The 20810-nt window shown below is 36.8% G+C and overlaps 1 protein-coding gene across 2 annotated transcripts in view; it reads left to right on the forward strand.

The window, feature by feature from the left end:
• Window positions 1-20810, forward strand: part of MSH2 (mutS homolog 2) — a gene marked incomplete at its 3' end in the record, with an annotated part of 55066 nt that overhangs the window by 2122 nt on the left and 32134 nt on the right. Inside the window, exons 2-7 of one of the 2 annotated variants that reach the window (XM_084235754.1) lie at window positions 1203-1357; window positions 3441-3719; window positions 5572-5718; window positions 7259-7408; window positions 8779-8912; window positions 15160-15359. In XM_084235754.1, the coding sequence (XP_084091880.1) occupies window positions 1203-1357; window positions 3441-3719; window positions 5572-5718; window positions 7259-7408; window positions 8779-8912; window positions 15160-15359 (1065 nt within the window). The remainder of the gene's footprint in view (window positions 1-1202; window positions 1358-3440; window positions 3720-5571; window positions 5719-7258; window positions 7409-8778; window positions 8913-15159; window positions 15360-20810) is intronic. The other variant, XM_084235755.1, reaches the window with a different exon arrangement.

The raw sequence follows: 20810 nt of genomic DNA on the forward strand, positions 1-20810 counted from the left end.
GCCACCAGGGAGCCTCAAAAGTTGGGTAACTTGTTATTAAAAATTGCTGAAATGACTAGAAACATCTAAAAAAGGAAGGGGCTCAAAGCCACAAATATACCACAGTTTCCCAGGACTGGTTTCTTCGAGCTTTCACTGTCCAAAGGGAATTGTAACCAAGGATTTAACAATGTGATTTGTAAATCAAAACTACGGTGAGACTCTTTTCCACTAAGGTGGGTTTTCAGGGTCAGCACTATAGACATTTTGAGCGGAATGACCATTGTGAAGGACTGGCCTGTAAGTGCTTAACATATCCCTGTCAGTTGTGACAACCCAAATATCTGCTCAGGGAGGAGCAAAGTCTCTCTCAGTTAAGAGTCGTGATATAAGATGAAGACCTGAAAATTTGAGAACTTTGTTGACTGGATAGGGGAAATACACTCATACTGTATGGATGGTAGTGTTAGGTGGCACAGCCAACCAGGTGGTCAATCTGGCAATATTTATTAAAATCATAAAACCCTTTGATGAAGTCATTTTAGGATTTTACAGATATTCTCATCTTTGGAGAATGAATCATGTACAGGGTTCTTTATGCAACATTGTTTTAATGGCAAAGACTGGAACCACTAGGATGAACCACTAGGTACATCAACAAGAGCCTAAATTATAGAACATAGAGTCATTGGAATGTTTGTACCTATTAACAGGAAGAAACTGATTAATTACTGATGGAAGTCTCCAAAATATATTAAAACCCAGTAAGATGAAGCATATATACAACTATTCATTAAAAGCAAAAAGTAATGCTTTTTATTGTGTGTGCATAGACTATGTTTGGGAATATATTCCCTTTTGGAAAAAAATTAATTCCATATAAACACTATGTAGTTATTAAGACTTTTAATTTAAACCTGTGAAAAATAAATATAAGAAAGTAAGATTACCTATGTATATGTTTACTCTTTTATCTGTCTCCTCTCAAGATTTTTTTGTTTTAATGTGTTAACCCCACAGGAGCAGGAGGCTGTCTCTTCACCATTTTTTGCCCTTTATTTACAAAAGTTCCCAGGACATATAATAGGTACTTGCTAAACAGTTAATTGAATGAATGAATGAATTACTGAGAGAACAGTGTTCCTTGTGGAATTAGGTATTTTTTAAATACCTTTTTTTAAATCCTCAAATCTGTAACATGTATTTTTAATATTTTTCTTTAGGAGCAAAGACTCTGGAGAGTGTTGTGCTTAGTAAAATGAATTTTGAATCTTTTGTAAAAGATCTTCTTCTAGTTCGTCAGTATAGAGTTGAAGTTTATAAAAATAAAGCTGGAAATAAGGCCTCCAAAGAGAATGATTGGTATTTGGCATTTAAGGTAATCATATTTTTTAAATTTAGTTATTTTTTAAGAGTTAAAGTGAGATAATTCTGTGTGTGTGTTTTTAAATTTTAAAATGCTTTGAGACTTTAATGTTCTTTAACATGTGGTTTTTAAAATTAGTTTAATAGCAATTCAGAAATTATATGAGTATGAGTACTCTGAACATTGTCACTGTCTCTGAAATACAAATAGCCTTTATATAAGATTGAATACCAGCATTAAACAAGGACAAATTTATAATGTCCCCCCAAGTCCCTTTCATACACATTTGTCCTTTGTATGTGCCATTCTGTCCCACTAGCTTGTACTTTTTATAAGTCTATATCTTTGTTTAATGCTCATTTTTTTCCTTGGTATACCTAGAAAGGCTTATTGACATGCATGTGTCTGAGGCCTTCAAGAACATAGTAGTGCTATTTTTTAAAAATGTATTTAATGACTGTCTTCCTTACTACTCTATAAAGTCGTGTTTTTATTTATTTACACAACACTTTTACAGGATAGGTTCTAAATAAATACTAGAATAAACGAATAGTTAAAATGTTGGGATGATGAGATTTATTATTAAAGGGAGCAAATGTGAGATAAGGGGGACAGTGCTTTGGACTTGTAGTCAGCACATTGCATTTCTTTTCTCCTCTTCTCTGGGTGAAGCTTGGCAAATTTTCCAATCTTCTGTATATGTTTCTCCATAACCAGTAAAATTAGAAAATTAAGACGCTTTCTGTCTTGAAAGTCCTGTAAGTTTTTTTCTTGTGAGATTGAATATAATATTTAAACGTTTGATGTTGGTGCAGCTTGAGATATAATACTGTTCAATCTTTGCTCCATTTTGCTCCCAGCCCCTGTAAATATAGACATTTACTAAAGATTATATTTGGGAGAATTTAGCATTCTACATTATAGGGTTTCCTAGGAATTTTTATTTTCCTATTATACTGAGAAAAGTAGAATTTTACTTAGAGTTTTAGCCTTTGTCCTGGAAGATTATAATTGAAAATTGTTCACAAAGTGATGTTAATTTTCCACAAAAATCAATTAGTAACAACAGCAACATGTGCAATCATAAGTTTAATGAATACATGCTTGTCATCCTATCATCTATTCCATCATGTCTTTCAACTCTATCTTTTAGGCAGTTACAGTGCTTATGCTTGTGATTGAATCAGCGCTGTTTTTACTTGAATATCAGATAACACATTTTTCGTTTTAGGTCTAGATTTTAGTTTAGATCTAGATTTAGTCTAGATTTTATTCATAGTTACAAGGGATTCAGAACCATATCAGGAAAAGAAATGATAATCATAATCATGGCATTTGTGGCTATTAGTTGCTTAAATTTGGCTGTCACTATGCTCTTTTGGCCCATTTGTTACTGTCTTATGTTTCATACCCTGGTCCACCATTTGCCCCAGAAGTCCCTCATATTAGCAGCAATTTACCAGCTTCTGATCAGGTTGAAGTCTATAGAATTGTCACCCACTAACTTGACATAAGTTCATCAAAAGCGAACTTGTCCTTTTAGTTAGCTTACATAGCCTTAGAAATTTCCAGCTTTTTTGAAATATGACAATAGTTCACAGACCCTTTATTTGGTAATTGCTGATCTAGAACAATCACTGCATTTTACAAATAAATATATTGATATGGAGATGACTTTTCAAGGTCCATGTATAAGCTTGATAGTACTGTTCTGCTATGTGGGATAGTAACTCAGTAAAAATACTGATAGGTGCAACCAATAGGTAGACAGCAGAATGTAGAGATTTAAGCACATGAAAGGGATTATCACTGTAGTCATCTTGTTGATTGTGTGTGTGTAAACCCAACTGCAAATTCCAAACTAGCAATCACTTTTGATAAAATTTTTTATAGCTGTGCCCAAGTGTTCTGAAGATATTTGGAGATATAGGGAGTATACTTTGTAGAAAATGTGGTAATAATCTTTGGAATATATGGTTAAAAGCAGTTTTTGGTAAGAAAACATTTTCTTAATTCATTAGGGTTGGATAATTAGTGCTGGCTAGTAAATTTTAAAGTATGTTAAATAATTTTTTAACTTTTTATTTTTTCTTAGGCCTCGCCAGGTAATCTTTCTCAGTTTGAAGACATTCTCTTTGGTAACAATGATACATCAGCATCCATTGGTGTTGTGGGTGTTAAAATGTCTACGGTTGACGGCCAAAGACAGGTTGGAGTTGGGTATGTTGACTCCACACAGAGGAAGTTAGGACTATGTGAGTTCCCTGATAATGACCAGTTCTCCAATCTGGAGGCTCTGCTGATTCAGATTGGACCAAAGGAATGTGTTTTACCAGGAGGAGAGACTTCAGGAGACATGGGAAAACTGAGGCAGGTAAGGGAATCAAGTCTGGTGATAGAGGTGAATCTAAACCTAGGAAAGACTTAACTTGCCAGGGCTTTGGTTATGGAGCAAAAATAACTAAAATATCAATATTTGTTATATCTAATTACAGTAATACTTTTTTGGAGGACTGCCTTATCTTTGACAGAAATTTTGTATCTTTAATAGAATTCAGAACAAACTTTTGTATTCTGCCTCGTATCTTCCTTCCCTCCCTCTCTTCCTCCTTTGCAAAGAGTTGTAGAATGTCAACCTCAAAGTGATCCTAATTGGAAAGAAAGGGGGCCTCCCCTGGTGGCCCAGTGGTTGAGCGCTGGGCTGCAAAGCTGCCCGCAGCCTCTGCAGGTTTAATCCCCGGCCACTGGGTGAGGATCCCACATGGTGCGTAGACCTCTCCTGCCGCGCCTGCTGCTCCCCTCAGCAGTGTACTTCATCAGTCTGCCTGTTCTGTTCCCCGCTCTGGCTCTGGTGAATTCTCTCACCCTCGCGCACTTCTGACTGTACCCAGTGCTTGTATAAATAAATAAATAAATCTTTAATAAAATGGGGGGGGAGGGAGGGGGAAAAAAGCAAGCATGCTTTCACAGTTCAGGGAGAAAAGGAGATGACTTAGGGTCATTAAAACCACCTATTCATGGAGTCTTTGCTCCCAAGATGACCAAGAAAAGAAGGAATACCGTTTGAGCTAAAAAGGGCTTTAGCCATTTGCAGGTTGTTGGCTGCACCAGTGGCACTCACTGCCTGCCCAAGCGCAAGGCCATTAAGGAGGTCATCATTCTCTAGTGGAGGCCGCAGTCATGGGGACATATTCAAAGCAAGCATCTCTGATGCCTTCCCAAGCCTTGTGTGAAATTGCTTACTTCGTGAACTATGCCATTTACAACCAGGTAGCCAGGAATCGTTCTCATGAAGCTGGGAGGGATTGGTCCTTCTGATCCTCCAGTCTAATTTAGACCTGTGGGTGCTGCGCTATTATCTCTACCAAAGCTCATGTAAAGAAGCTAAGTCCTTCAGGACTGAAGAAAAACGGTCCCGTATATAAATATACGGGAATTTATACTATTTATACTAAAAAAAAAATACTGTATTTAACATGGATTTATCAAATAAATTTTTCAGAATTATTTTTTGGTAGTTCAAGTTGAACGTTAGCCTCTTATTTCACTGATTTAACAAAATTTTGTTTGTGCCATTTATATAAGTATTGTGGTTCATTATTTATATACTCCCTGAAGATTCTTTTTTGTGGGCCTCAAATACCTGAGAACTTCTTGAGAGATAGGAAATCTACGATGGGTCTTTTTAGCATAGGTGGTTTATAAGCAACTTTCCACCAATATTTTTCTGTTAAGTTTTTACTATTGTGACCTTTTTAAAACTTTATGTGAACATAATTTTAGATCTACATGAAAATTATAGATTTAAAAATGTGCTAAGGTGGCCTAGGGGTTAAGTCTCATCTGCTCTGGCCTGAGTTAGATCCCTGGCCAGGGAGCTGACCCACATATGGCACAGCAGACCTCTCCTGTCTCGCCCGCTGCTCCCCTTAGCAGTGTATTTCAGTAAACTTGCCTGCTCTGCTCCCCATTCTGTCTCTGGTGAATCCTTTCAAAGCCTACCCCCGCACCTCTAGCCTACAGCCCAGTTCTATGTATAAATAAACCTTTAAAAAAAAAAAAAATCAAAAAATGTGTTAATACATAATGTCACCAATTTCTTGCGCCTTTTATGAACATTTAATGTAGGTTTATAATTTGTTAAGGTGTTGTAGTTTTATATATAAATATTTTTCTTTTCTTATTGGTGTTCTAATAATAATCTAAAGTATTTCCTATAAAAATAGGTTATCCAGAGAGGAGGAATTCTGATCACAGAAAGAAAAAGAGCTGACTTTTCCACAAAAGATATTTATCAGGATCTCAACCGGTTGTTGAAAGGCAAAAAAGGAGAAGAGGTGAACAGTGCTGTCTTGCCAGAAATGGAGAATCAGGTATGTGGATTACAAATGTGACCTTATTCTTAAATTATAGTGGCTTTTTGATTACTTCTGTCACATGTATCTCAGAACTAAATTGTGAGTCGCTGAGCTTATTTTATCGATGATAAAACTTGTGAAAAACTTGAGGAAATGACTAGAAAATTCAAACTTAACATTAAATATAAATTTATTATATTTATATTATGGCTATCCCTAGGGCAAAAAAGAGTATTGTTGATTTTGTGTGAAAGAGCCTGATTTCTATCACTTAAGTAGATGTGACAGCATAGTGACTCTACTGGAAAAAATCCTAACAGAGCTTTATAATGCGCAAACTATGGGGTCTTTAATAAATTATTTCAACTTCCTGAGAAACATTTTCATCATCTGTTAAATAAGGTTAAAAAAAACCTGTTTTGGATTGTTGTGGAGATTAGGAAGTAGTAAGCATGAAAGTATACATAGCATATAATAATTGCATAATAAATATTACATTTAAACAGTGACTCATAATTGGTACTGGTCTTGTGTGTTCAGTGGTAGAAACTGAGTATTTAAATACAGAATTTATTTATATCTGTGAGGTAGAAGTGACTGGAGAATTATTTTTATGGTAAAATATTGGAAACATTGACAAGGGTGTATGTGGGTTACTGATAAATGATATATTTAAATAAGGATAAACTTTAGAACTTAATTTATAACATTTTCAAGGTAGATTTTGAATTAAAATAAACTGAGACAGTAGTTACTATGATGATTTTGCAATGATTATTTATCATATTAATAACTCAATCCTTTTAAAGTAAGTTTGCCTGTTTTACTTTTCATGTGTGTGACAAAGTTCGTAACTGATGTGCCCTGGCAAACTAGTTCCCATGAGGGTGTGGATAGGCTTCCCCACACTGACAAGCAATATTTAATTTTTTGTAAAAGATCTAGTTTGTCAGTATAGAGTTGAAGTTTCTAAGAATAGAGTGGGACATAAGGCCTCGAAGGAGAATGATTGGTATTTGGCATTTAAGGCAATTATCTTCCTTTTAGTTATTTTTAAGAATAAAGAAAAAATGTGAGCAAATTATATGTGTATACTTTGACCATTTTAACCACATTGTAATGGTAAAATGCTTTGAGCATTTAATGCTCCTTAGCATGTGGTTTTAAAAATCACAGTTTAATAGCAATCTGGAAATTATAAAATGAGTATGAATGCTCTGAGCTTTGTCACTGTCCCTAAAACATAAATATCAGATAGGCTTTATATAAGGTCGAATACGAACATCAAACAAGAAACATGGATTTGATTTTATTGTCAGAATTGAGTTGAATTCTCAGACACCTGACTGGCTACTGTAAATAGTACTGCTGTGACTGAATTTTCACAGAATATTTTTTACTAGTCGTGAGAAAATTATTTAAACTTCATCTGTTTTCTTGGGTTTGATTGGGGAGGAACATTAAGGAAAATGCTATTGTTTGTAATTTTTCATTTTGCCATTTGTTTTTTTTAGTTCTAGTTAGATTGCAATCTCTTTAAAATTTTTAACTTCAGGTTGCAGTTTCATCATTGTCTGCAGTAATCAAGTTTTTAGACATCTTATCAGATGACTCAAACTTTGGACAATTTGAACTGACTACGTTTGACTTCGGCCAGTACATGAGATTGGATATTGCAGCAGTCAGAGCTCTTAATCTTTTCCAGGTAAAAAAAAAAAAAAATTGGGTTAAAAACAATGGTTAAAAGGGCCTCCTTTGTGGCCTAGGGGTTAAATCTCAGCACTGTTTCCACCATGGCTTGAGTTCTATCCCCAGCCAAGTTGCTAACCCCCATGTGATGCAGCAGACCTCTCCTGTTTCACCTGGTGCTCCCCTCGGCAGTGTATTTCAGTAAATCTGCCTGTTCTGCTTCCTACTTTATCTCTGGTGAATCCTTTTATTATTATTTTTTTAATTTTTTTTTTTAATAGAGGCATGTTTTATTTATTTATTTTTTGTTTGTTTGTTTGTTTATACATGCATTGGGTACAGTCAGAAGCGCGGGAGGGTGAGAGAATTCACTAGAGCCAGAGCGGGGAGCGGAGCAGGCAGAAGGACCGAAGTACACTGCTGAGGGGAGCAGCGGGCGGCAGGAGAGGTCTGCGCGCCATGTGGGACCCTCCTCCCGTGGCCGGGGAGCAGCCGGGGATCGAACCAGCGCCGCAGAGGCTGCAGGCAGCTTCGCAACCCAGCGCTCAACTGCTGCGCCACCGGGGAGGCCCTGGTGAATCCTTTTACCCCCACATCTGTGGCCTGTGTCCCAGTTCTACAAAAATAATTATTTTTTAAAAAATGTTTCCTTTGATATACACTGAAAAATCTTTTTTTTTTTTTAAGATTTATTTATTCATGCATACAAGAACCGGGGTACAGGCCAGATGTGCGGGAGTGTGAAAGGATACACCAGAGACAGAGCGGGGAACAGAACATGCAGACTGACTGAAATACACTGCTGAGGGGAGCAGTGGGTGAGATAGGAGAGGTCTGCCGCACCATGTGGGTATCTCCCTGGCTGGCCAGGATTGAACCCACACTGTAGAGGCTGTAGACAGCCTCACAGCGCTGCACTCAACCACCTGCGCCACCAGGAAGTCCCTGAAAAATCTTATTTAGGAGTTTAAATACTTTGAAACATTATACTTTTAAAGAATATACATAGTTTTGAATTACTTTGTTGTGTACTTTATTTTTGTAGTATGCAAATGATATAAATAGTATTTGTCCTGACTTTATGAATCACTTTGTATGTTAACACAGTTTTTAAAAATTACATTCTAAGAAGTTTTATGTATAAACTGCAGTAATATAAAATGGTTTTGATTTGGGGAATATATATAGCAGACGGTACAGATTAACTAGTTAAAAGTTTGATCTTCAAAAGAGGAAATTTTGTGCCAATTTTTCATTTAATAGTTAATTAATCATTTAATTAGTTGAATAGGTTCTTATACCCAAAATCATTTAATTTTTTGTGGTATACAAAGGTTTTTATTTAATGAATGTGTCATCGTTTCTATCTTATTTTTTGTTTACTAGGGTTCTGTAGAAGATACCTCTGGCTCTCAGTCTCTAGTTGCATTGCTAAATAAGTGCAAAACCCCACAAGGACAAAGACTGGTTAATCAGTGGATTAAGCAGCCACTCATGGACAAGAACAGAATAGAAGAGAGGTATATTTTCTAGTTATGCCTTGTAATCCTATAGTAACTTGCAGTTACTCCATGCTTATACTACTTACTCTGATAATGCAATATTGCACCTGTATGTTAGCATCTAGTCCAGGAAACTACTAAGAGTGGTATTGATTCATACTGATTTAAAATAATTTTGTAATTAGTTGTATATTGGTGATATATCAGTAACTTACTTTCTAATTACATTTTTTCACTATAAAAATGTAAAAATTTTATTAGGAAGCTGTTGTGGATGGTTTTTAGAGCATGAACTTTGGAGCCACAATAACTTGGTTCACATTTTGGTTCTACCACTTACTGGTTGCGTTATCTTCAACAAATTACTTAATCTCTGTGTCCCAGTTTCTTCCTTTTTAAGATGGCAGTAAATAAGCACAATTACTTGATAGGATTGTTAAGATTAGATGATTTAGTATGTATAAAGTACTTTGAGCAAGGTCTGACACATAGGAAGCACTTAACTCTTCTTTTTAAAAAAGATTTAAGGTATAATACACTTCAGGAAATCTTTAAAATTGAGGAAATAAAGTAAAAAGTTGTGCATTTCTGCTGCCTTGATAAGATATTAGTTGTGGACCACATGCTTCCTAGTTTACTCCTCCTCAGGGTTCTCAGGGCAAATCTGTTATCATCCTTTCTAAGCATTTGGGATTAATCTCCTTTTGCTCTCATGAGCTATTAAACAAGGGGTGAACCCCGTTAAGGAAAGCAAAAATTTCCCTTTTTTAAGAGCAGACATAGGGACGGATGTGAATGGATCTTTGTCTTTGGTGCATACATATTGTCCAGGTGGGCCTTTGGCAGGATCAGTAATACTGAAGGCAGGATTACTTTTATTGTCAGAACTAGGAGGAGGAGAGTGATAAGACTGGTATCTACTTTGTTCCTGACTTTGCTGAGCACCTCATTATCACTTAGTTTTAATGTGGTGGAGACTAGATTTAAAGCCAGGCCAGACTCACTCCAGAGCCCACACCCTTAATTACTGTACTGCATTTATTGCTTCTATCAGTTGTATTTTATTTGATTCAAATTGTATTATATCAGAAATGAGATATATTATTTTGGTTTTCATTTAAGTTTTGTATCAGTGGACTCACTTCATTGTATTGCTTGTCTCTCCATTCACTAAAATCTATTTGCACTAAAACTGTGCACTTTTTAGCTAATGGGTTAGATACTTTGCCCTCCGATGCAAATCTATTATTGTGAGTTTCTAGATATTTCTTTTTGTAATTTATCTAACAAATTAGAAATTATAATAACACTGTCCTTTTTGTTTTTTACATACTTTCTGATAGGTACCAAGAGCCCTTAGCAATATATTAGGACTATCGCTTTTAATCTTTTAGTGTTTTTTTGTTGTTGTTTCATAGATTCATTTGAAACCCTAATAATTTCCCCACATTTTTCAAAGTTCCAAAGAACATTGACTATATATTAGTATGTGAAATGTTCACTCTTATAAAATTGCTAAGGAAATAAATGATTTGCATCTGTTGAATTTGGCGTTCTTACTGCCTTTTAGCTTAAAATTAAATATATCATATAAAATTCAATATGATGATGTAGCAGTCTGGTTAGAAACATAAGTTTCCAAATAAAGTATGGCTCCAGTGAATCGAGAAATGGTGGTGGTGCTTATGGATGATATATAGTGCTTTATAAGGCTTCATACACCTGGGGATCCTAGACTTCTCTCCGTGATATTATCCTTTTGTGCAATGATACCCATATTGTGTGGAAACAGGTCTGGAGGTTACATGGTGAGTGCAGTTTATTTACAACAGCAAAGCATTATTCTAGTCTTTGAGGGAGAATAGAAGGACATTGCTTTCCCACCTCTATTTTCTTCACTTGTAAATCTTTCATTCTGGTCTCTGGGCTGATGTCTTAGGACCCACCCCCACCCCCATTTCCTCCTCAAACAAGAAACCATAACTCTTAATGGTAGAAACAGTGCAGATTTCAAACCAAGCTTCAGTCACTCATTTCAAACATATACAAAATTGTCCATTTTTAGATGTACAGTGTTAATTTTACAATAGCATTTGCAGTATTATTACTGTTTTTCAGGCTCTCACTGCCTCTACTTGACACATTTACTTGTGACATGACCCATTCTGTATACTAACTTCCACGCATGTTTCATCAACCTCTTCCTCTTCACTCTTTTCTTGCACGGTTGGAGTCTGTGTGTTTTCTTGAATGTTTGAGACAGTTTCACCTTGAACTGTGAATTTCTCGGCAGCTGCCAGCTGTGCTTGCCGAGATAAATTCTCAATCTTTGCCTCCCCAAAACTTTGTGGGATATGAAGCTGGGCTCTTTGCAGGTATCTATTTTAGTCATGACAAAGAGGATATTGTTATAATAGATTTCCAGGTAGTGATTCTAGTAACCCCTGTAACCTGTTGAAGACCCAGTTTGGACATGACCTTCTGTGCCACCTTTTCAGTCAGGCTGTCTCTTGCTTTACTGACAGGTTCTTCTATTTCAGCTTCTGCTGCCAGCCTGGATTTGTGTGTTCCTTGCGTTCTGGTCCTGGTTCATCAGTCAGGCTGTTACAGACCCTGTCTCAGGTGGGGACTGTTGCAACTCCTGCTCTCTGTAGAACAGCAACTGTTTATCCAGTGCTTTCACCAGGACCAGACAATTCCTTGTCCCACTGCCCCTGTGTCATACTGACCTCTCTCTGTTTAGTTTTCCTCTTCAGTTAAATATTGCTGGAGAAGATCACCAGTGCTGATTAGACCCACGGTACTTTCAAGCTATTTCATTTTCATTATTATTACCTAATATATTATCTCTTAACTTGTTACAAAATTTTTTACTTTCTCTGAAAGCCTTCGGTTTCCTCCTCCCTCAAACAGATGATCTCCTCCTTAATTCCTACTATCTCAAAATGTATCTGTATCTTCATTCTTTCACTCCCTATCTCTCAGAAGAAAATAGTGCTTTTTCTTTTCCAAAGTTAACCTTCCCATTTTTACCTCTGGTTATAGATTTTTCCTGTTTGTTTTCTGCTTCAATTTTCTTAGTTATCCTGCATTTTTCCTTAAACTCCCTGCTATTGCTGCTACCCTCTCCCTCCCAAATAGTCTCCCCAGAGTCCTATTTCTATAAATTACAACTGTTCAGGATAGAGACAAAGTGAAATTTCTCAGCTCCTATAGCAATTTCTTGTTAGTTTTTTTTTTTTTTTTTTTTTTGGGTCCATGTCACATTCCAATTTTATTTTGTATCTCAGTTGTTACCTGGCCCTAACTGTAAGATGATACATGTCCTTTTCTACTGGATTGAATATTCCTTAAAAGCTTGTTCCTTTCTTTCGTATCATGCCATACTCCATTTTAGAATCTTCTCACTCCTTGCAGAGCATCTGCTGCTTAATGTATCAAATGAATGGTTCTGACTTGAAGAATAAAGAAGAGAATTAAAAACTTGTAACTGCACTTCTTTGGGTACCACATTTATCCTCAGCCCTATCAGTATACGGTTATGAAAATTTAGTCAGCTCTTACAATGAGATCAGAAATGCTGTTTTTAAAAAAGGACAGAATGTTTATTTTTAAAGTAACCAAACATATCATGATTAATTTCATGATTTATATTGTTGGAGCTTTAGAGATTAACTGACCCTGAAAAATTGTCTTGTGTTCCAGTCAACTTGCAGATTTATCTATCAAGCTTTGTACAACTGAGTAATTTTATTGGGTAAGATTGACAGTATACTGTTATGCCAACAGTAACTTTGGTATTTTTAAAATTGTGAGTTGAAAGTGGCATTGTCATGGAAACAGCACAGCAGTCTTTAAAAAAAAAAAAATTTCTGTTAGCCAGAACATAAACTGACACTATAATTATTTCTGAGATAGCACACTGAATTGACTTGTGAAACTAGCAATTTATTAGGCTCCTAGTCTGTTATACAGACCAAAGACTGAGGGTGCTAATTTATGCTACTTTGTGCTTTGTGTTTTACAAGCTATTTCATTCCTGTTTTACTTAATACTCTTATTAGAACTTTGTGCTCTTGAAGAATATTGATTATTTATGATTTACTCCCATTAGATTGGGAGGAAACAGTGATATTTCAAACAGGGAAGAAGTATAGGAAGATTTCTTTATCAGAACTATCTTCCCTGGATTCTTTCCATTTACCTGCAATTGACCAAAGTTTATGAGTGTGAGGGAAAGAAGGAAAAAAGAAAGGTGAAAGGTCAGCCAGCTTCAGGTTTTTTCATCTTTTACTCAGCCTGTTACACCTCTCTCCAGCTATCATGAGAACCAGGGTTTTATTGTGATTGTCAAGATTCCAACTAGCAACTTAGTTTCTCCAACTGTTGTGTAAATAAGAGTTGTGTATCAAGGAGTTCATAGAAATTTCAAGCTCAGCCCCAGCTATGGGGCTTCTGTAATATTATACACCTTCAAGTGATTTTGATGCTGGTGCCTTTTGACCATTTTTGAAGACATGCAATTTAGAAGGAGAGGCTTAACTAGAAAGGACTGAATTTGCTTTCAGTATAGGAGAATGATAGCCTTTTGATTCTTTTTTTTTTTTTTAGATTTTTTTTTTTTTAATAGAGGCATGTTTTATTTATTTATTTATTTGTTTGTTTGTTTTGTTTATACATGCACTGGGTACAGTCAGAAGCGCGGGAGGGTGAGAGAATTCACCAGAGCCAGAGCGGGGAGCAGAGCAGGCAGAAGGACCGAAGTACACTGCTGAGGGGAGCAGCGGGCGGCAGGAGAGGTCTGCGCGCCATGTGGGACCCTCCTCTGGTGGCCGGGGAGCAGCCGGGGATCAAACCGGCGCCGCAGAGGCCGCGAGCAGCTTCGCAACCCAGCGCTCAACCGCTGCGCCACCGGGGGAGGCCCAGCCTTTTGATTCTTGGATCATAAGTTATATCCATGACCATTTTACCAGCCTTTGTTTTTCAGACAGCAGGGTGTATGCCAGTAGTTTGTGAAATTGGTTTAATGGTGATAATCAGCATTTTGGAAAAAGTTAAATATAATAGAAAAATGACAGTGTCTCACACATATAGTAAGAGTATTTTATGACATCTATTTTTATTTTGTAGGGGAGTAAAATTTATTTTTGCTACTACCCTCCTAGGTTCTCAAGCTGTGGTCTATACATTATACTAATAAAAGATTAGCAAGAATAAAAACAAGTTTATGCTTACATTGGGGAACACTCACATGAGTAACCCTGGGGTTGGTTAGAACTTTGGTTTATGTAGCATTATAGTAAAGAACCTATGCACTTTTAGAGTAGTGTCAAGACAAGGGGGAAACAACTATATTCCTAGGGCTGCAAAGTATGAAACTCTAATGGTAGCTGTTCTTCTGGAGCCATTTTCAGAAGGTTCTTAAGTTTGATTGACTCTTGTTCTTCCTAGTAAAGAAGGAAGGAATGAAACCATTATAAATTTATTTCCCGCTTTTATGCAAATAAGAGGAGGAGGGCAGAGAATTTTTCTTTCTGCATCTACTCAATTGTCTTCAGCTCAAAATAACCCAGTGCCATAGTGGCACATTTTGAAGTGGCATATTCTGTCCCCTACAAATATATTCGGCATACATGTGCTGGGATTAAAAACATTTCCATTCTGTGGATTATAATGGGGGGGAAAGTCACTAATTTCCAATAAATTACAAAAGCAATATGAGCTGCGTGTTTTATAAATTTTTTTTGTTATTTTCAAGGTTTTTTTTTTTTTTGTCTTTGGTTTTAGTTTCTTGCATGTTTTATAATTCTTAAAACTGAGATTTTATTGACTTTGGGAGACAATAAAATCATTTTTTAATTAGAAAATCTTAGATTTGTATTTGTCTTGGTAATTTTAGAATGCATTGTGAAAAATTTTAAGATCTGATAGAGTAAGTATTACATTTGGCAACATTCAAGAATTTCTGCCTCATTGAAATTCTTCAATTTAAGAAATGTTAGTTTGATGAAAGTCAAACAAAATTGGTTACTTTTCAGTAGCTTAGCGTACTATTTAACTAAACATTAATTTGGTTAGCTAATCAGCAACTGCATCACAATCTTCTGCAGCTTTCCATCCTTATAAATCTAACATTTCAGAATAGATATAAACTTCTTACATGGGATATTTGAGTTCATTTAGTTGAGACTCACATGCCTAATTAATAGATTTTAAATTTTATACTAAAACATTTTAAGATTAATTCTAGTGCAATTTATTTCAGATTAAATTTAGTGGAAGCTTTTGTTGAAGATGCAGAGTTGAGGCAGACTTTACAAGAAGATTTACTTCGTCGTTTCCCAGATCTTAACCGACTTGCTAAGAAATTTCAAAGACAAGCAGCAAACTTACAAGATTGCTACCGACTCTATCAGGGTATAAATCAACTGCCTAATGTTATTCAGGCTCTGGAAAAGTATGAAGGTAACAGTGATTTTGTTTGTTTTCCTTCACTCTTAATACTGTACTTTAGGAAATGTGCTATCCTTACAAATAAGTTCTCTAGTATTAGGTGCTTATCACTCTGTAGTTTACATGACAGAAGGCCATGATTCATGAGACAATTTAGAATTTTTGCTTTTCAGAAATGAATGTTAGGGTTACTGAGTTTATTAATAGGACTATTGCACTAAAAGTAGTACTTGAAAAGGGTTCACTTGCTAAAGAAGATTCACAGGACCCAAATGACTGTACTTAAAATATGTAGTTTATTACTCGAAAAGGATACAACCTAGAAGCACTAAAGTAAGGATATGATTCACAGCCAAGGACTGTACAGCAGGGGGGCCAGGGAGGTTGGGTGTGGGTTCCTGTTTTCCTTCCTTTTGAAAGGTCCTTGGTGAGATGCACTATTTCAGCTCAGGAACCACCAGTGTGTGCTGAGCACCTTGAGACCAGGAAGCCTGAGATGGAGTCTTGGCTGGATATTGTAATATTTTATGGGTCTCGTGGGCTTATTTCTGCTTCATAGTTAGGCTCTACATCAGAGTCCTCTGGGAGGACTCACTGAGACCAGATGCAAAGTCATCTGTCACAATATGCCGTGCTGACAAGCTGAACAAACTATCCTGAGTATTCTGGGACCCCTGCTTGCAAAATAGCACACTTTATGTTTTATACCTTGCTGTGTGGGAACTTTAAGAAAACTGCAGGGTCTTGGTGCTTTCAAACATTTGAAATCAAAGTGAAGGTACCAGAATAAAGTCACATATTAGTTAATGTATTATTGATTACTTGCTCAGACAAACAGTTTTTAAGTGAATGTTTATATAATAAATGTTTTCATAATTATAAATCTGTGTAATACATGAAGCATTTTAAATTTTAGCTAAAAATCACTGTCCCCTAGAACAATTCAATATTATGAATTTTATTCCTTTTTTTTTTTTGGTATTTAAAATAAATTATATTTTTAACAACTTCAGAATACCCTCTTGAAAAAAACTAAGCTTCAAAACAGTGCACATGGCTCCCGTTAAAGGAATGGATGGGTAACACCCTTTACAAAATAATCTTTGGAATCATGTATAAATGTTACTCTGAATCTCATTTGTGGTCATCAATTTCTTCATTATCTCTGTGCTCTTGGGGATATTCTTAACCAAGCCTTTCAAGCTTCTGGACGAAAATATAGGCTTAAAAGCATCTAAGTGTAATGAGGTCTGATTTTAGCACATCGGTATAACACAAGTATAGTACTGCAGGAAATTTCTGCACTTGACAGTAACTCAAAACTACTGCAGGAAGAATGTGGACAATATTCGGTTGTTCTAGCATTGAACAACATGGAGGGTCTTTGAAATTCTGTGTTTTCAGGGCTTTCAGGAAAGGTGAATGAACGCTGCTACTAGATTTTACAGTGTTTTTTTGCTTGTTTTGTTTTAGATTTATTTTTTTTAAAAGCTTTATTTTTTTTTTTATTTATACAATAGCTGGGGTACAGGCAGATTGACTGAAGTACACTGCTGAGGGGAGCAGCGGGCGAGTCAGGAGAGGTCTGCTGTGCCATGTGAGTTGCTCCCTGGCCAGGGGATCGAACTCATGCTGCAGTGGCTGCAGACAGTTTCATAGGTTGTGTCTTAACCCCTTTTGCCACCAGGGAGGCCCTTAGATTTTGATGTTTTATGGTTGATAACGTGGACATTCGAGAATGGGTACTTGCATGCTCTTATTTGGGCAGCAGCCAGGCACTGATACTATACAGCAACTGCCCTGAAAAAGGAAAACTGGTGAATTTCATTTGAAATGATAAAACACACAAGCCTCTGTAGGGAACATAGGTGTAGGATCTGTGGTTCTGCTACATTCATTCCAGAACTTAGCATAACTAGTGTCTTCCCAGACTCTGGAATTCATGACAAAATGCTCCTGCATTATTTTCTATACCAGTTATGAGTGTAGAGCCAGAATATTTTTCTAGCAGAGAAGAGCACAAAGATGTTTTTGTCTGTCTTAGAACTACATGTCCCTCTTTAGTGCCACCTACTCCTTGACCTCCACACCAGGCGTGTCCCTCCCCTTCTTCCTCCTCAGTCTCAGCAGGGCACCTCTTCAGCAGCTCCCCAGAGGACATTGCCTTCATGGTCTCCTCCCCAGCAGCTAGTCCAATGAGCTTTATTTTGTAGGTAGACTAAAAAAGAAACTCAGCTTTGTGATGACAGGATAAAGAATAACTATGGATTTGATGCAATTTTATGGTAACCTTTTTCCTTAGTTGTCTAGCAAAGTGTGAAAAATAGCTACCTGACTACCTTTTGAAAGTACCATTGTATTTAAAAACCTTCCCATTCTAGTCAGGCTCCTCATTAAACTGATGAGACTTAAATGCCCTTGCATTTAGTTCCACCAAAATGGAATTAAAGAAAATGAGTCTTTTAACTTTTGTTTCCACATTTCTTTAGTGTGGCTTAAATACACATTTACTCTGTGTCTCAATTTCCTCTAAATGATAATCTTCTACTACTATGCTTTTCTGTACTCTGGCTCTATTCCAATGGGATTAACTGCAAACGCAGGGGATTCACCAGAATTAGGGATTAATCATGAAGATAGACTTTTAAACAATTCACTCTTACCACTTACAAAGGCTGTTTCATTTTATTGTTTGATTTGTTTGGCAAGACATTTTTACTATTTGTAGTTGTTTAATTTATACATAAATGGTTTTATTGGAGGACCAAGGAAATGTCATAAAGGCATATACAGCCAGCATTTTTTATCCATTTGTTTTATTGGGGGGGGGTGCAGAGGTTTGCTGTTGGGTGTATAGCACTTTTTTTTAAAGACTTATTTATGCATACAAGATCTGGTGTGCAGGCCAGAGGTGTGGGGGAAGGGGGCGGTGAGAGGATTCACCAGAGACAGAGCGGGGAACAGAACAGGCAGATCCACTGAAATACACTGCTGAGGGGAGCAGTGGAGTGGGCGAGTCAGGAGAGGTCTGCTGTGCCATGTAGGTAGCTCCCTGGTGGGGGATCGAACTGGTGCTGCAGTGGCTGTGGATAGTTTCATCGGTTGCGTCTTAACCCTTTGCGCCACTAGGAAGGCCCCTATAGGACTTTTCTTACCTCAACATTTGATCTCAGATTTTTCATACTGAGAACTTTGACATTTCTCTTTGACACAGAAGATGCTATGAAATGTTAAGACAAGCATACCCCAGCCTCGCACTGGTAGCTTGCTTGTTTGTATAGGAAGAAAAAGTCAACTGGATGCTTGTGAGAGACCTTATTATTGCTTGCCTGTTTACTGGGAAAAATCAGATAGGAAGTGGCCTTTGGGAGCACTTCACAAGAGCTATTTTGAACCTTTTTTCTCTTCTCATGCTTCTCTTCCTTCATATAGTAAATCTTTATCTTTGTTTTATTGTTTCTCTCCTTCCCTCTCTTACATTTCCATTCCCAGTCAATATTCTCAAAACTTTCATTTCACTTTCAGTCCCAACCATACTCCTGAAATGGCATTCAGTGCTAACTAACTTGCTTGTTGCCTAAATGCAACCCCTGTCTTACCGGGTTTAGCTATTGAGTTTGATGATCTTTTTTTCTCTTTGTTTTATTGAGCTGTAATTGATACATATATATATATGTATAACAAACATAATAATTTGATGTTTGTTTATATTACAAAATGATCACAATATGTTAACATCCATATTACAGTTGCTTTTTTTTTTGTGATGGGGCTTTTCAGATTTAATCTCTTAGCAACTTTGAAATATACAATACAGTATTAACTGTAGTCACCATACAGTTACATCCCCAGCATGCACTTTGCTTTGAACTGGCTGGAAGTTTGTGCATTTTGACAGCTTTCACCCATTTCCCCTGCTGCCTGCCGCCACCATCTGATGTATTACTTGGTTTTGTCTGTTTGACTTGACAAAGCGTCTAACATGACGGTTCATCCATGTTGTTGCGAATAGCAGTATCTCCTTGTTTTTGATTTTTTAATGCCTGGATAATTTGTTATCCATTCATCAGTCAGTGGACACAGGCTATTTCTGTGTCTTGACTGTTGTAAATAACGCTGTAGTGAGCTTGGGGGTGTAGGTATCTCTTTGAGATAATGATTTTATTTCCTTTGGATGTATACCCAGAAGTGCAATTGCTGGATCCTTCTATTTTTTTTTTTCTTCCCTCTTAAGTGGTACCCCCACCCAGTTCTATTATTGGCCTTCTTTTTTCCTCAGTACCAAGAACTTTATTTATTTTTTTTATTTTTATTTTTTTATTTTTTTTTTTTTATAGAGGCATGCTTTATTTATTTGTTTGCTGGTTTGTTTGTTTGTTTTGTTTATACATGCACTGGGTACAGTCAGAAGCGCGGGAGGGTGAGAGAATTCACCAGAGCCAGAGCGGGGAGCAGAGCAGGCAGAAGGACCGAAGTACACTGCTGAGGGGAGCAGCGGGCGGCAGGAGAGGTCTGCGAGCCATGCGGGACCCTCCTCCAGTGGCCGGGGAGCAGCCGGGGATCGAACCGGCCGCGGGCAGCTTCGCAACCCAGTGCTCAACCGCTGCGCCACTGGGGAGGCCCAGTACCAAGAACTTTAAAGCTAGGATTCATGAATGAGTTCTTGGCAGCGTCCTGAAATTTTATGCAGAATTTTGTGTTTTATGTGTTTTTTTTTTTCTGGGGAAAGGATCTATAACTTTCATCATCAAATATTTAAAAGTACATGTAAACATCCCCTGCATCCTTCCCTTCCACCTCCCAAAAAAAGGGTAAGAAATACTGCTTTGCATATTTTTAGGGGAATCTGTCTCATTCCCTGAGACACATACGAAAATTAGGAATTGAAATTAAGAATGGGTTGGCTCTTCCTCAGTGTCCCTGTGCTTGTGTCACTTAATGTTCTAATTCCATGCACTTAAGTTATATAGACCTGTGAGCAATCATAAAGTACTTATATAAGTCAAATGCTTCACATTGTTGGTTTGGCAACTGGTGACCAGTTCAGGTCCTTGAAGTCAACTGGCCTAGAAAATATTGGAGGAAAAAAATTGTCCCAAGTATCATAGTGCTAAAAACTGTGTTGTTTCCTATAATGTGGAATATGGAGATTATAGGTGCACCTTAGTCATTGGCAACCTGACTGGCTTCTCTGAGTTTTAATAGAAATAATAGAATGGCATTTTGCAGGGTGCAGCATAGCTCCTTACTCTACTGATTTCAGGGAGAAAGCCAAAACTGAGGATAATTTATGAAGGAAATAAACCAAATGCACTATCTTTAAAAGTATATTGTGACAAGTTTTTAAAAAAAATATCTTAGGTGTTATCGCATTAATTTGAGTATGTTCTCCTATCATCTTTTGATGTTTTTGATTAATTCTGGGTTATCCTAATGTTATTCCTGAAAATAAAGCACAGTCAG

The sequence above is a fragment of the Talpa europaea genome (genome assembly GCF_964194135.1).
Source record: "Talpa europaea genome assembly, chromosome: 6".
Taxonomy (NCBI): Eukaryota; Metazoa; Chordata; class Mammalia; order Eulipotyphla; family Talpidae; genus Talpa; species Talpa europaea.